The sequence below is a fragment of the Python bivittatus genome, unplaced genomic scaffold, assembly GCF_059951505.1.
Source record: "Python bivittatus isolate LINGU-HERP-01145 unplaced genomic scaffold, Pbiv_v1 ctg000680_np1212, whole genome shotgun sequence".
Lineage (NCBI taxonomy): Eukaryota > Metazoa > Chordata > Lepidosauria > Squamata > Pythonidae > Python > Python bivittatus.
The window spans coordinates 8,812,308-8,826,795 of record NW_028277095.1 but is presented as its reverse complement, the minus strand read 5'-3'; the positions used below and the strand labels follow the sequence as shown (position 1 = coordinate 8,826,795).

The 14,488-nt window shown below is 53.9% G+C and overlaps 1 protein-coding gene across 3 annotated transcripts in view; it reads right to left on the bottom strand.

The window, feature by feature from the left end:
* The window catches only part of LOC103049442 (hexokinase-2), a 47,298-nt gene extending 33,777 nt beyond the window's left edge, over positions 1–13,521 (bottom strand). Inside the window, exon 1 of one of the 3 annotated variants that reach the window (XM_088152126.1) lies at positions 11,521–13,521. In XM_088152126.1, coding sequence (XP_088008252.1) covers positions 11,521–11,652 — 132 coding nt within the window. In that variant the 5' untranslated portion in view covers positions 11,653–13,521. Of the gene's footprint in view, positions 1–3,096; positions 3,303–11,520 lie in introns of those variants that run through there. The other 2 variants (XM_088152124.1, XM_088152125.1) reach the window with 2 other exon arrangements.
* Positions 13,522–14,488: the final 967 nt, after the last annotated feature.

Below are 14,488 nucleotides of genomic sequence, written 5' to 3'. Positions count from 1 at the left end.
ATCCCTATCCTGCCTCCACTGCCTCTGTTCTGCCTCACCTCCAAAAGGTGCCACCTGGATTACCCACATACAGTGCACGATCAGCAAAGTGACTGGTTGATTCCTCTGGCTTTGCTGCCCTCCCTCCAATCACCCACCAACCGCAGTGCTGCAGCAGGAGGAAGGCGGGCCCACCCCTCTGCCCCCACATGCCGTCCCAGCACCATCCCAGCCCAATGAGGGGTGGAAAGAAAGTGCTGCGAGGGGAGCCGAGTCGCTTGCAGGGGCCACTTTCATTTAGGGTTTCTTTCCCCTCCCTGCCTTTTTCTGTACAGCGCCCAACCTGGCTGCCGAGTCCCCGGATACCCTCTGAATCCTGGCAACGTTACACGCCAAGGAAGGCGAAGGGCCCTGCAAGATACTTTTCGGAGGCAAGGTTTTAAAAAGGCTTTAATTGGTGCCTCCTGGGCCGCGGACTTCCTTCCAAGGAAACGGGGATGAAGCCAGGAGATGCTACCCGCCCTGAGGCCGCCCTGGGACGGCGCCCCAATCAGGAGGAAATGTAAGAGTTAAGGAGCGGAGATGAGAGCGGAACGAGATCATGGGAATGTCACAGAATGAATGCCCTGTGGTTTAGTGCAAGCAGGGGTGTGGCACAGAGTTGCCCAACGATGTCCAACATTTACATTTAAAACACTTGTATAGCGGCCCATCTTAAAGCCAAACTCTGGGTGGCTTACAACCCAAGAATAAAGCAATATATACAACAGTAAAACCAAAAACAGAAAAACCCAGTGCCACAACCACATTTCCCTGATGCAATCCACCACATCGCCCTCCCACTCTGACCTGCGGGGGTGGGGGGAAGCCAGCTCTTTCTTTCCGGAAGGTTAAAAGGGGGAGGGGCTGTCAGACCTCAAGGGAAAGGGCATCCCATAAGACAAGGGGCTGCAACGTGTCACGGGAGGCCAGCGTTGCATTCAGGACCTGATCCAGTGGACTCGATGCGCCGCGATTCTCTGGTAAGAAAATTACCATCCGAGGCCCAGAAGACAAACGTCATCCTGTTTCCATTCCATGAAATAAGCTCCTATTTGAAGAGCACCGAATCATTCGCGGCTTTAGCATGAGAACTGCTGAAGTGCAGAACCAGGAATTGTTTCTGCCCCAGAGCCAGGCAGGTGGCTATAAAAATCTTCACCAGTTACAAGATCTCTCTGCCATTGAAAGGAACCGCTAACTTGCAGGTGATCCACATGGTTTGCCCCAAGAAAACGCCTCTCCTAGCAACAGGCTGGACCACATGACCCTGTTCCGTTATCAGTCATTTTTTTAACCCAAGGACAAAAATGGAGATCTGGTATGAAATGAACGCATAAGGAAGCTGGCTTCGTTGTTGCGCTCCTGGCCAAGGCAAGCCCCAGCCTCCACAGGCTCTGCTGGCGGCCAGAAGAACAGGAAAGCAAAATCTGTTCCTAAAGATGAAATGGAAAACTCTCCTGCTGACCCTTTATGGTGGGGCAATGGCATGGGAAAGCCAAATGGATTATTAGCATTGATCTCTCCTGCTCCCAAACCCAAAATAACAAAGCCGGTGACCCTGTTAGATTCCCAGCAGGTGTATCTGCAGGATGTGGTCAAAAAAGTCAAGATGGAGGCCACAATGGCAACAGATCAAAGTTCTGCCTGGTTTTTAATTTAAAAAGCCCATTCTAGCATGGCCCAGCATGTTTGCATTTCCTTGAAGGGATTGCTAGAACAGCAGCTGCAGCCCTTTCCTCTCCCTGTGCTTGACCTCCTATGCCCCCAAGCCCTTTGTGGCCTCCAGCATCTTCCAGGCCCCCTGACCCGCCTCTTGGGGCTCAGCACCCTTTGGCAGGGCTTGGGTGCCTCTCTGCAACCCAGACCCTGCAGGGAGGCAGCAGGCTGACAGCAGACTGGACCTCCTTGAAGACATGGGCGCCCAGGGCCCACAGGCCCCACACCCCAGGGGGTCAGACTGAACGTGGGGGCGCCCAGGAGAACCTCTCAACCAACTGCTCCCCGCTTTGGCCAGCGAAACAGCCCGCTGGGAACTCCTCCTCAGCTGCAAGAGGCCTGGGACACCTGCCCAGCACTGGCGACACCTCCCGGGAAAGCCGCTCGGCCCGTCTCCCGCAAGGGGAACAGACGCCGCTCCCTGCCCGCCTCGGGTCAGCGCCAGATGCCACTTTGCTGGGGCTCGAGGGCTCAGACCACCAGGCCTGCGCAGCATCGGGGCCAAAACCAGGGCAGTCAGCCCGGGCTCCGGGGACAGACCCACGACCCCCAACAGCTGCAAAGTGGTGCCGCTTTACTGCGGAGGGAAGTTTGGCGGCCGCTGCCGCCGCCGCCGCCGCCTCTTTAGGACGGGTCGCCAGCGAGCCACGCAAGGCGCAGCCCAACCGCGGAAGCCGCAGCTCCGCGCGGAGCGGGGTCACCAACGCGGCCAGGCGTGAGTGGCGCAGGACGCGCCGCAGAGCGCCCGTCTCCAAGCCCGGCCGCGGCGCCCGCGGAGACGCTCGGCGGCTCCCGCCAGAATCGCTCCAAGCCGGCCTCCCGAGCGGAAGAGCCGGCGCGCAGGAGGCGGCGGCGGCGGCCGTCCGCGCGCGAGTCCTGGGAGCGGAACCAGCTTCTCAAGCGGCTCCGCCTCGGAAAAAGTTTCGCGCGGGGAGAAGGAGGCATCCGAGGACGGAGCCGCCCCGAGGCGGCGGCGCGGCCCTTTGTTCGCCTCCCTCCCGCCCCGACGAGCCGCCCGGCGCGCCTTGCACGGAAAGCGGGAGGAGAAGGGCCGCTCCTCCCGGACGGATTCAGCGGTCTGCCCCGCGGGAAGCGCTTCCCCGCCGCCTTCCCCCGGCAGAGAAGCGCTCCGCTCGCATCCCGATGCGAACAAGCCCGCCTCCGGAGACCTCGCGCCTGCCCGGGGATGAGCGGGCGCGTGGCAGACGTCGGAGAGCCCCTCCCGGCGAGGCCGGGGCCGAGCGGGACGGTCCCCTCCTCGCCGCCGTCGCTGGCGGGGCACAGGCGGACTCGCGCCCGGCCCGACCCGGCCCAGCCCGGCCCACGTGCTGTCCGCCCCGCGCCCGCGCCCGCGCTCACCCGCTGCGACTGGTCGTGACGGAGCTCGGCGAACAGGTACGCCAGCCAGTGCGAGGCGATCATGGCGCGCTGCTGCTGAGGCCGGGAGCCGCGGTCAGCCCGATGCGAAGCGGCGGGAGCGGAGCTGGGCGAAGCCGGCTGAACAAAGTGACTCCGGGGCCGCGCCGGCTAAGTCGTCCCCGGCCGGCTTCCGCGTGACGCGCCCTGCACGCCGCCGCCCATTGGCCGCGGGCGGAGGGTGTGCGCGGGGAGAGGCGGGAGCGGCTGTTCCGGGCGCGGCGGGGGAGGGGCGGCGGGCTGGCCCCCGCCCGGAGCGCGGCCCGGCGGCGTGCCTCTGAGCACGTGCGGGGGACCCGCCCCGCCCCGCGGGCGAGCGCGCGGGAAGGGTCCGAGCGAGGGCATCTCTCCGGGGGCGGGTCTCCTCCGGCCAGCGGCTGCCCGGCCGGGCGGGGCGCGAGGGGAGCAGCGCCTCCCGAGCCTGGTTTCGGGGAGCGGGGCCGGGGCGGGAGCAGGGGAGATGCCGCGCCCCGGGATGCGTCGGGAGAGCGGCGCCAGAAGCGCCGGAGCATCCCCTCTGCCGAGCGGCGCCGGGCCGAGGACCGCGCACGTGGAGCTGCCGCCGGGGAGCGCCCGCCCCCGCCTTCATCCGCCCTGCCCCGCCCCGCCGCCTCCTCGCGCCGCGGCTCCCCCCCCAGGTGCGCGCAGCCGGCGAGCGTGTCGAGCCGCACGGCGCTCCCCGGCCGCCTTTGCGCGCAGGCAGAGCGCCTTCCTGTCGCCGGGGCGCCGGCTGCGGGGCCGGCGGTTGCTCTGGCTTGGCCCCGCGACTCCTCTCTCCCCTCCGGGCCACCTTCGGCCCGGCTCGGCATGGACAGCCCCAGAAGAGCCTTTCGTGCCACCCCCGGCGCCTTCGCGGGGGTCGCTCGGCGAGGCGGCCGGAGGAGCTGCCCTTCCCAGAGACCGGCCGGCGGTCGGGTGGGCGGGCTGCTCGAGAGCCTCCCGGCTCCGGGAGATCCACTGCCGCCGTCCCGGGGCCAAGGACGGCCGAGGGGCGGCGCGAGCCTTCGGGACCCGGCCAAGCAGCGCGATCTCGGGGGAGAGGGGCCTGGCCTTGCCGCCTCAGCGGGACCCCCTCCTTCGAGCAGGGCGTTCCGTCGCTTACTGAGAAAGGGGGCGATAGAGCCGCGCTGCCTTTGGGCGGCCCGGCTGAGTTTGACGGGGGCTGGACGGGCGCGCCCCGAGCCCCGCCGCCCCTTCCGAGCCCGTCTCCACGTGCCCGCGCCTTTGCACGCGGCGCAGCCTCTCGCCCGGCGAGCCGAGCCGGCTGGGGCTGGCGGGGGCTTCCCGTCCGGTGCGAGTGAAGCGCCTCTCTTGCGGGGCGGCGAGCCCTCCGCCGGGGCCCCCGGGCAGTTGGCCGCCCACCCCATTTGGTCCTTCCAAAGAAGCTCCAGAAGCGGCAGTCGCTGCTCGGGGAAATGAGATGCTTAAGGACCGTTGGTTTCACGAATGAGTCATGATGAGTATTTTATCCCAGCCTGTCTGGGAACAGCGTTTGGTTATAGTTAAATACCTAGGAGAAACTAAGTCATCAGCTGCAGTCCCCCTTATGAGAATTCGTCGTACTTCCATAAATCTGTACAGCTGAATTAATTTAATTAAGGAATCGACTCAAACCATATAGTATTTGAAGTTGATACAGTAGTTAATATTGGAAACTTCCATAATATTTCCGTTTGCTAGAGGTTACAATATTTGATGGTAAACTAATAATTAAACCAATTTTAATAATAATATGCATTCATTAATTAACCTTTAAAACTTACTAAAAAGATAACTGCCTCTAAAAGCCGTATGTGGCAATGCAACTTTCTGTGCCTGGATTCACGCTTCACCATAACCCCATTATAGCTTAGCAGGCAGATGCGGGAACTTGGGGAGAAAAGCTTGGTGTCACATCTATAAATTAACTTTTGAATATTACTAACAGCTTGAACAAGGGTTTAAAGCCTGATTTATGCTCCAGAACCCAGCAGTTCCATATATTTTGAGATTTGAGAAAATATATGCTGGTGTAAAGTAGTATTTTAACTAACACTTCAGAAGACAGGCTCACGATTGAAAAGGATCTTGACAGACTTGAACATTGGGCCCTTTCCAGTAAAATGCTGCTCAATAGTGAGAAACGGAGGGTTCTGCACGTAGGAAAAATCAGATGTGCAAGGACAAGAGCTCGGCTCAGGCACTAGTGCTTGGGAAAAAGACCTGGGTGTCTTGGTAGACCACAGATTTAGCACGAGCCAGCAGTGTCCTGCAGCGGCCAAAAAGGCAGTGCAATCTTGGGCTGCATCAACAGAGGTATAATGTCCAGATCCCAGGAAGCGATAGTTCTGCTCTACACTGCCCTGGTCAGACCATGCCTGGAATTCAGGGTCCAGTTCTGGTCGCCACAACGCAGGAAGGACGTTGAGGATCTGGAAGGAGGGCGAAGAGCAGCGAAGATGGCGAGGGGCTCGGAGGCTGAATCCCATGGAGATCGGTCAAAGGAACTGGCGTTTTCTTGGCCCAGGGGAAAGGAGGCTGCAGGGAGTCATGGTCACAGTCTTCCAATACTCAAAGGACTGTCACAGGGAAGACGGGTGGATTTCTTCTCCGCAGCTCCCGAGGGTAGGAAAGAACCAGCGGGGGGAAGCTTTGCAGAGGGAGATCCGGGCCTGAAATAATTTCCTGACCGTGAGACCTGCTCAGCAGGGGAACGTCCTGCCTCCTGAAGTCACGGGGGCTCCATCGCTAGCGGTCTCCGGACAAAGGCTGGGCGGCTGCTTGTCCGGGATGGTCGGAGGATTCCTGCCCTGGGCAGGGTTGGGCCGGAAGACCAACCCTAGGATTCTAGGATTTTGAAGAAATAAATGGTAGCACATTTTATGTCAACAACTCAGGATGGCAAAGGTCACAGATCCATTTTGCTGGAAGCGTATAGAAGGATAACATGGAAGGGCTCTTAGCCCATTACTAGAAATGCGACCTACGCAACAAAAAGGCCTGTGTCGTCTTTTGCCATTTTAAGGGTTTTTTTGTGCGCTACCGTTTGTTTTTGTCAGGAGGGGAGAGAAAGCAAGCAAAGAAGTCAGCAGAAGATTACAAGCAAAAATGTGCTTAAATGTGGGCAAAACAGAATAGTGACTTTGCAAAGCAGCGCCTATCATTCCATCATAACGGCCTTTCGTAAGGTAAAAACTCGTTCACTCAGGTCCATCCACGAAAGAACTGAACTATTTGCTCAGCGGCAGGAATTTGGACCTCCTCGCATTCCTGAGTTACATAAAGATGGAAAAGAACAATTGGTTTGCACAATCAGAGCAGCAGATGAAGATCTCAAAGGCAGAAAAGGGAGCAAAGCTGCAGTAGGAGAAACTGGGTGCTATCATTAAGTGATATCCCGGCCTGGTTTGTGCCACACACGCGCCCCAAAAAGCCGGACTTCTCAAATATTGTGTAACTAGCCCTCCCCAGAAATGATAAGGGAATTTGGGTTGTCCCCTCTGCCCCAGGAATAGAATTAAATAATTCACTGGTGCCAAGGATGGGCAGGAAATATGCATAGTGCTTTTCACACTACCACAGGGTTCCCAGAGCCAGTGCCCCCTTTGTGCAGAGAGCGCGCAAAGCAAAGTTCAGAGGGAGCTTTGTCAGCCCCCCCAGTTAGGCGAAGTTGGTCAGGTATAAAAGAAATGGCACTCCCCCCCCCCCCCCCGTGCCTTCTTGCTTGTGGCCGCTCTGGGAGCCTCAACCCAAAGCATGGGACAGCCTGCCATAAGGTGTGATGCATGGTTTGGCTTAACTGGGGTAACTGATATTCCTGTGTTACCAGGATATGGATAATGCCTGCTTAGCGCTATCGTTCGCCCTCCAAAAGGCCTGCCTTTTCCTGAAACCCAGTCAAAAAGATCCTCGCCGGGGTTTCAGTGAATGCTGTCGTTCTGGTAGGACGGGAGACGGGAAGGCTGCGGCGCCTGAGTGTCTTTTACAATCCCGCACAACAACTTCACGCAGACAATCGTTTCACAAGAAAGCCACAATTTTCCTCTTGCAGCCTGGACTTTAGTTAGCGACGACGGCCCAGTGGGTTAAAAGTTCCACCCCCACCAGCTCTCCACATAAATGCTCAGAATTAATTTTCTAGCCTAAAACCGTTTTAGGTGTGGAAAATAGTTTCATGAGAAAAACTCCTTTTATATCTGAGCTCCCTCATAATGGGACAGCGAAGGAGGTGAAATCCCCCAACGCAGATGAGGGCTTGCTCCGAATTCCCCTGGCTACCCACAGGGGCCCAGCAGTTCAGCCTCTTCTCGGCACCAGCAGCATCTCTAGGCCAGGCTGGGGCCGGGCAGCTCCGGCGCTCTTGGTCTTCAGCGTCTGGTGCCAGGAACACAAAGAGGTTCCACCTTGACTGGCTGGGGTGACACATTGTGCTAAACTGTAGCTCATCGAATACACTGTTATTGCCAGGATTCATGCCACAGCAAATGCACCAGTTCAGACATAACCAGAGGCTGGGGGGGGGGCGCATATCTGACCCCGCAAAGCATCCTGGAAACTCTGGAACCAGCAGCCTTCTCCAAAAAGCCCCAAACCCATTTTGACAGGTGGCCTCTAGCAAACTCCTCCCTTGCTGCTTAACCTCCAAGGAAGGCGGCTGGTGCTTGCTATGGATTTAGCCCAGTTTACCCAAGATCAAAAAGATTAGGTAGGACTACCAGAATAAATGGAAAAAAGGGCCAACAGAAGAGAATATGCCTTGATATTGATGACACAAGCATGAGTTTACAAGAAACTCGGAGCAGCAATGACCAACAAACAATTGTGGCAAAATTATGTCTTTGAGTCACAAAGCTTTGGAAGTGACTGAACCACCACCAGATTAAAACTTGGCCTTGTCTCCAAGTATTTCTGCTGTAATCTGTGTTATATCTTGTTCAATAGTCTCTGCTTAATTGTCAATTTGTAATATTTTATTACTGTCAATTTTAACGCTTGGTTTGGCAGCCAATCAGATAAAAATATTGAAATAACTAGGTAGAATGAAAATTATTTGCAGCTCGCGGCAAGCAGAGACTAAAAGCAGACAACCATATTTATGCCGACTTTTGCCTCTGGCCAAAATCAGGGAAAAGCCACTTAATGGGAAGAGCCTGAAGAGGCGGCTTCATCGTGTGCCCTTCGATGTTCGGAAAAAGGGCCGCCTGCAATACTTAGAAAAGGCTGGGGTTGTATTCTGCACACTTCACAGATGGGAACAACATCCCCAGATGACAGATATCGTTTGTTCTTGCAGGCTTTGCTTTCGAACCACCGTTACCGCTGGAAAGGCAGCACCTCAGGGCAAGAGACTCTAGCTCAAGCTATTCCTTGCTGGGCTAGTTTTCTGCCTGCACAAAGGGGTTGAGCAATAAAGGCCCATTGAAAATGGATTTTCCTCCCAGCTGAAGTCCAGAATGGCAGCACCTGTCTCTTTACCCCCAGGAGCCTCCCTCCTCCTTGGGTTATAAGCCTGGATCTAGCCAGGAGGTGCCGGCCGGTTTTTCAGCAGTCAGGGAGGGGGCCAGCCTTGGGCTGGAGGTGGAGAAGCCAAAGGGGGCTGTGGGGGCTGCGAAGGGGGGCAGGGGGAGCGGCAGCCACAGCGGCAGTTCTGAGATTGACCCGGCAAGGTCGGTCGGGTGGGCCCACGCCAGCTGTGGCTCCTTCCCTCCTCCGGCTGGCCTCGCCCACCCTTCTCCCGTTACAGGGACGGGGTGGGGGGGATTGCTCGCTCTCCTCTTCCTTCTTCAAAGGACGGGATGTTTTGGGTGCAGAGTGCTTGGCACCGCCAAAGGGAAAGAGCTGTGCAATCACTTCCTTCACAGGATGATAAAGCATTTGGTAAACCGCTGTCAGGAGAATTGCAACTTTCTTTCCGGAGCAAGAAGGAGGAAGGTGGTGACACGGACAAATGTGCTAAAGGACAAGAAAGGGCCAGAAATGGAAACAGAATTGCACCTTTTAAATCAAACTAGATGCCATTTAACTCATTTCCTGACCAGGGGCTTTCAGGGGGTGTGGAATAACAATTCCCATAATTCATAGCCATATGGCTGAGAATTATGGGAGTTCACAGACCTGGAAGGTGGCAGGATGTCCACCTATTGCCCACCTAGTTGACAACAAGATGCAGAGCAGAGGACAATTTTACACCACCCAAAACCTGGAGCAAGAATTGGTGGTGTGAATTTAATTAAATGGAATTATATATGAATATACAGTATATAATTGTTGCAGGAAAGATTATTTTTTTCATAATTTTGCATTACAAGTAATTCTGAATTACACACCTCTCAGATAATTAACAGACCTGCCATTATTAATGCCTACCTTTCTAACCTGCATCACTGATGGGAATTGTAGTCCAACTTATTTAGAAGGCTGGGTAAGGCAGAGGAAGGCAATAATTAGGAACCCCTATCAATATTTTGCTCAAATCCACTTGCTGCAATAGAGTTGATCCTGTTCCCTCTTTTGTCCAAGGAAGACCCAGCTCCAATGAAAATGTTTCCCTTTAAAATATATATTTATTTAATTAACCTATCCACCTTCTGATTAACTCATAAAAACACATTTTGTATGTACATCCATGCAAGGTGTCCTGGGGCTGTATTTTGCAAGCATGTTTTTGAAAGAAGTAGCACAATATTCCTGCCACAACAGCTAACAAAGGTGGGCGTGGTCTTATTTAATATCCCATCTCTTGTATAATGAAGAGGGAAGAGGAGTGTTTTTCCACACCCCAGAATATCCCTGGTTGCAACATTTTTCCCCATTATTACCGCATGTTGCAAAACTGAAATTCCATTACATAACTGTTTTCTGTGTAACAGAAATGTTTCTTCAAGCAAAGGCAGAAGTGCCGGATTGCTCAATGCAAGGCTGACCCCGGGCCACAAAGCAAGACTCTGTAACTTCCTGAAAACAGGACAAATTTGACAACCGACCAGGAGCTCCAAATGTTCTCCCCAGTGTCCAGCATCCCCTCTCCATCTACCTGTGGTTGCCCCTAGACCCACTCATTCGAAGAACCGGGCCTCGCGTACCCTCCGTACAGTTCTCTGCAATTGTTACGGGGAGTTGGAACGTGGGAACCCTGCTCTTAGCCTGGGATCCCGCTGCACTTTGCTTCCAGCCTCTTGCTTCTCTCCTTCAGTCAGCTGGGCTAGTCAACAGAATCCTCAGCTACTGTTTTCAACACCATTTAGACACGTTCAGCTCCTTCCAGGCAACCTAGATGAATAGGGTTGCATTGCAAATTCTGAATTTTAATATTCTCATTGATAAAGCAAAATTAGTCCCTTTGCTGAACTCTACATTTCTCTTAGAGGGTTTTCCAAAAAGCTGAAGCAGCACCAGAAATCTTTGAGGTAAAAAATGGACATGAGTTGAACAAGATGTGTCACTCATCCTGAACTTTTCAGAATTATAACCCCTTCCACAAGGAGCTAGGAGTTGTTCAGTGAGATCAATAGCATTGATCTTCATGGCCAACTATTTATTTCTTTTTTAAAAATGAAAATCATAGCAAGAAATTCTCCAAAATAGATATGGATGCCCAACTTGGATGAGAAATAAAAAAAACAGGTGGAAGAACCAGCCTTAGAATTGGCAATGAAGATATTGAAGTGGTGGATAGCTTCTGCCTTCTAGGATCAACCATCAACAGTAAAGGAACCAGCAGAAGAAATATGCCTCAGACTAGCACTTGGTAGAGCAGCCACAAAGGCCTTGGAAAAGATATTCAAATGCTGTGATGTGTCTGTATCTACAAAGGTCAGAATCATGCAAGCCATGGGATTCCCTGTGACACTCTATGGAAGTGAAAGTTGGACTTCAAAGAAGCAGGATAAAAAAGTACTAACACTTTTGAACTTTGGTACTGGAAAAAACTCCTGAGGATATTGTGGACATCCAAGAAAGCAAGTAAATGGGTCATCGAACAAATTAATCCAGAGTTATTGCTGAAGGCACAAATGACCAGACTCAAATTATCATACATTGGACACATTATGCAAAGACCCAGCTCTCTGGAGAAGGCTCTGATGCTGGGAAAGGTGGAGGGAAAGAGAAGAAGAGGACAACCAGCAGCAACGGGATGAACTCAGTTACTGTGGCGATGGGGGCACCGTTGGAAGACCTGAAAGAACAGGTTCAGAGTAGATCGTCTTGGAGAAAATCTTTCTGTGTGGTTGCTAAGAGTCAACATCAACTTAATGGCACATAATCAATCAATCAATCAATCAATCAATCAATCAATCATAGTGAGATGTTAAAGCTGAAACCTAGCTGACTGTGAAAAAAATATGAAAGGTCTGTTCTCTTCTTAAAACCCAAAACATAAAAACTTACCTGATTAAAGATTTCCCCCTCCTTGGCCTCCATCCTGCCCGATTTCTTGGAAGCAACTGAGCGTGATCTGGAGGCTGCGCTGGAGATGCTCCTGCTCAGGAAGAAGTGAGCAAAGGGTGGCTCCAGGAGCATTTCTGGGGCAGATGGCAGCGGCTGGCTGAGGTCACCGGCTGGGCGCGGCTGAGCGAGTCGGACAGACAGACAGGACTGTAGGCATTGAATCTCAGCTCTGTGCAGAGAGCGCCCCGGGCCCTGTTGCCGAGAAAGGACTTTGGAGACAACATCACAACCGTGGCTCTTCCTCTCGGGCAGTTGCTGCCTTGCTCACACACTGGCCTGTTGGGAACAACAACTGTTCACCAAAGCACCTGCAGGACAACAGCAACCCAGGCACCGAAGGACTTTGGGACTTTTAAAAAAAGGAAGCCGATTTTCCATTTTTGTATTATTACTGCCGATTCTATGGTGGATTGTAATATTTCAGTTGTTTTAGTGCAAGAGCAGATGTCCTCATGTATACGCTAAGGAGGTGGGGTTGTTGCTAACTTCAGGCCATCTGTCAAGGAGAGCACTTGCGGTAAACCTTGGAACTGCCCAGATTCTTTCATCATCGGCTTTTCCTTTTCTTATGCTGTAAGTGAAAACGTCCTTCTTCTCACCCCTCTGCTGTCTGGAGGCACCCCGGTTTTAAACGTGAACCCATGGGAAAGAACCCTCACCCCACCTCCGTGCCGCCCATGTTGCTCTGGGTTAATCAGACTTAAAGAGAGTAAAACGCGGTCCTGCCCGACCAGAACAAGGTCCTGCTTTTTCAGCATCCTGTTTCCACTCTGGCCAGTTCTGGGGAGGTTGTAGGCAGCTGTGCAGGTGGCAGATGTCTATTCTTGTTTGTTCCCAGCATATGGTATTCAAAGGTAGACTGCCTCTGGACACGGAGGATCTATTTGGCATAATTTTGCATAAACTTTTCAGTCACACAAGCTGCATGCAGGTTGTCCACTGGCAGCTGGAGGGCACATCTATGTGTATGCACCCATGCCCCACCACACCTGTCTCACTCCATGTACACCAACCTTTTGAGAAATTGTCAGACAAATTTTGGCCCAGAATTAGTTTGCCCATCATGGCAAACCTGGGTTTGCTCAACCTTTTCAGTCACAACAGAACAAGCCACATTAGTGTGCTGTGTGAACCGTGACCCAAACTTAGTTTATCAAACTCAGTTCTCTTTCTTGCTCTGGGCTGGGCACACCGAAGGGCCCTGATTCCTCTCCTGTTGAAGGAAGCCTGGAGCAGTGCTGGGAGCGGCTCCTGGGGCGTCTGATTCTCTGAGAGACGATACTGCAAACAAAGCCCACCTTGCCTGCGTGGCAGACCCCGTCCCCTGCTTTCCCCTGGGTGAGCTGGGAGAGCAGCTCTGGCTGGAGCTGGTGCCCAACACCCCTGCGCAGCGTCCAGCAGGGAAGCCGGCTGCGTCAGGCCCTGGTCAGGATCGGTGCCTCCCTCTGAGCAGCGGAGTCAGTTGATTGCTGCCAGCAAGCCCCAACCAAGATGGCGAGGATCAGACATTTCTGGGATGATGGAGACTAGAAGCTGCTTTTAACCTGTTTGCCACGTGTCTGGAGGCATCATTTTATACTTAAAAAAGAGAATGCTATTCAATTAACGGAAGAAACACAGGCAGACTGCACCCCAGAGAGTTTTCCATGCGCGCTGCATTTTTCTTCCAATGTTGCACAAAACGCCCGGTGCCCACATGTCCTCACTCAGACGCTCTGCCATGCCTTGATCTGCCCATCTGGCTTGCCCTGAACCCAGAGCAAGGACAGGGGAGGGCTGCGTGCTGCCACACGCTTGGACTCCCCAAAGCCGATCATCAGCTCCGGACCTCATGAGCAGGAGCGCCATGTGCAGAGCTCTCTCTTGCAACTGGCTTGTCCAGGAGCAGAACCAAACCTGGGTGCCTTTTTGCTGGTCATTAACCAGATAAACGTGATCCAACCTGGACATGCAGCAGGGTGGGGAGGGATGCAACCACCGAGGAAGAAGCAGTAGAGCGGGGTGGGGGTGGGGTGGGGTGGGGTGGGGGTGGGGAGGGGGAGGGGAGGGGGAGGGGGAGGGGGAGGGAAACCCCCACTGACTGCCTGAGCCGGTGCCCCAGCAGCGCCCCATCCGGTCCCTCCCACTTGCTTCTTTCCCCGAGGAGGTACGTGACCTGAAGCACGCACGCCAGCCAGCTCCTGCCTTGGGCTTGACGGAAGGTGCAGGGGGAGAAAAGAGGTTTAAAGCAGAGCCGCGAAGCTGCGCTGTGATTAATTCCATCAGAGCGAGATTAGGCTGCGGGGCAGAAGCTGCACACAAAATACGACTCTATCCTGGCATGACCTCTCTTAAAGCAGGCCGGGGTCAAATAACCTTCGTGACTTGCAGCAAGAAAATCGCTGCGTTCCGGCTTCTCCAAGGACCACTTTTGTTGCTCCAGACCCTGCCCGCTTAGGACAGCTGCTCGAGCACCCTGAGACACCTCCTGCCCCAGCATCATTGACATCAAGTGAGAAGCGTCGGCAGGAAGAGCCACCGCTGCACGATCAGGAAAAATCACGCCTTTTGTTGCGGCTGGAAAAGAAAAGAAGACGGACAATCTAAACAGCAGAGAGCTGGACGCTCACACTAAAGAGGAAAGACAGAATTACCGGGGGGGGGGGCATTTTAAAAGCACGCATGAAAATCATTTATTTTGGGATCTAAACATTTCTCAAACTTTCCCTCTCAGCAGCAGGCAAAATCCTCATCACTGTTATTTTTCATATTATGACTATTTTTACTGCTAGAATTCTCCTCTTCCTCCCAGAGCAGTTTGTGTGTGTGTTTTAACCTGTTTCAAGTGTAACAATCCAAACCCATTTCAAAAGGGTAGCTCAGGGAGAAAAAAATCCACATAGATCCACAGTGGATCCCAAAGCAGAAC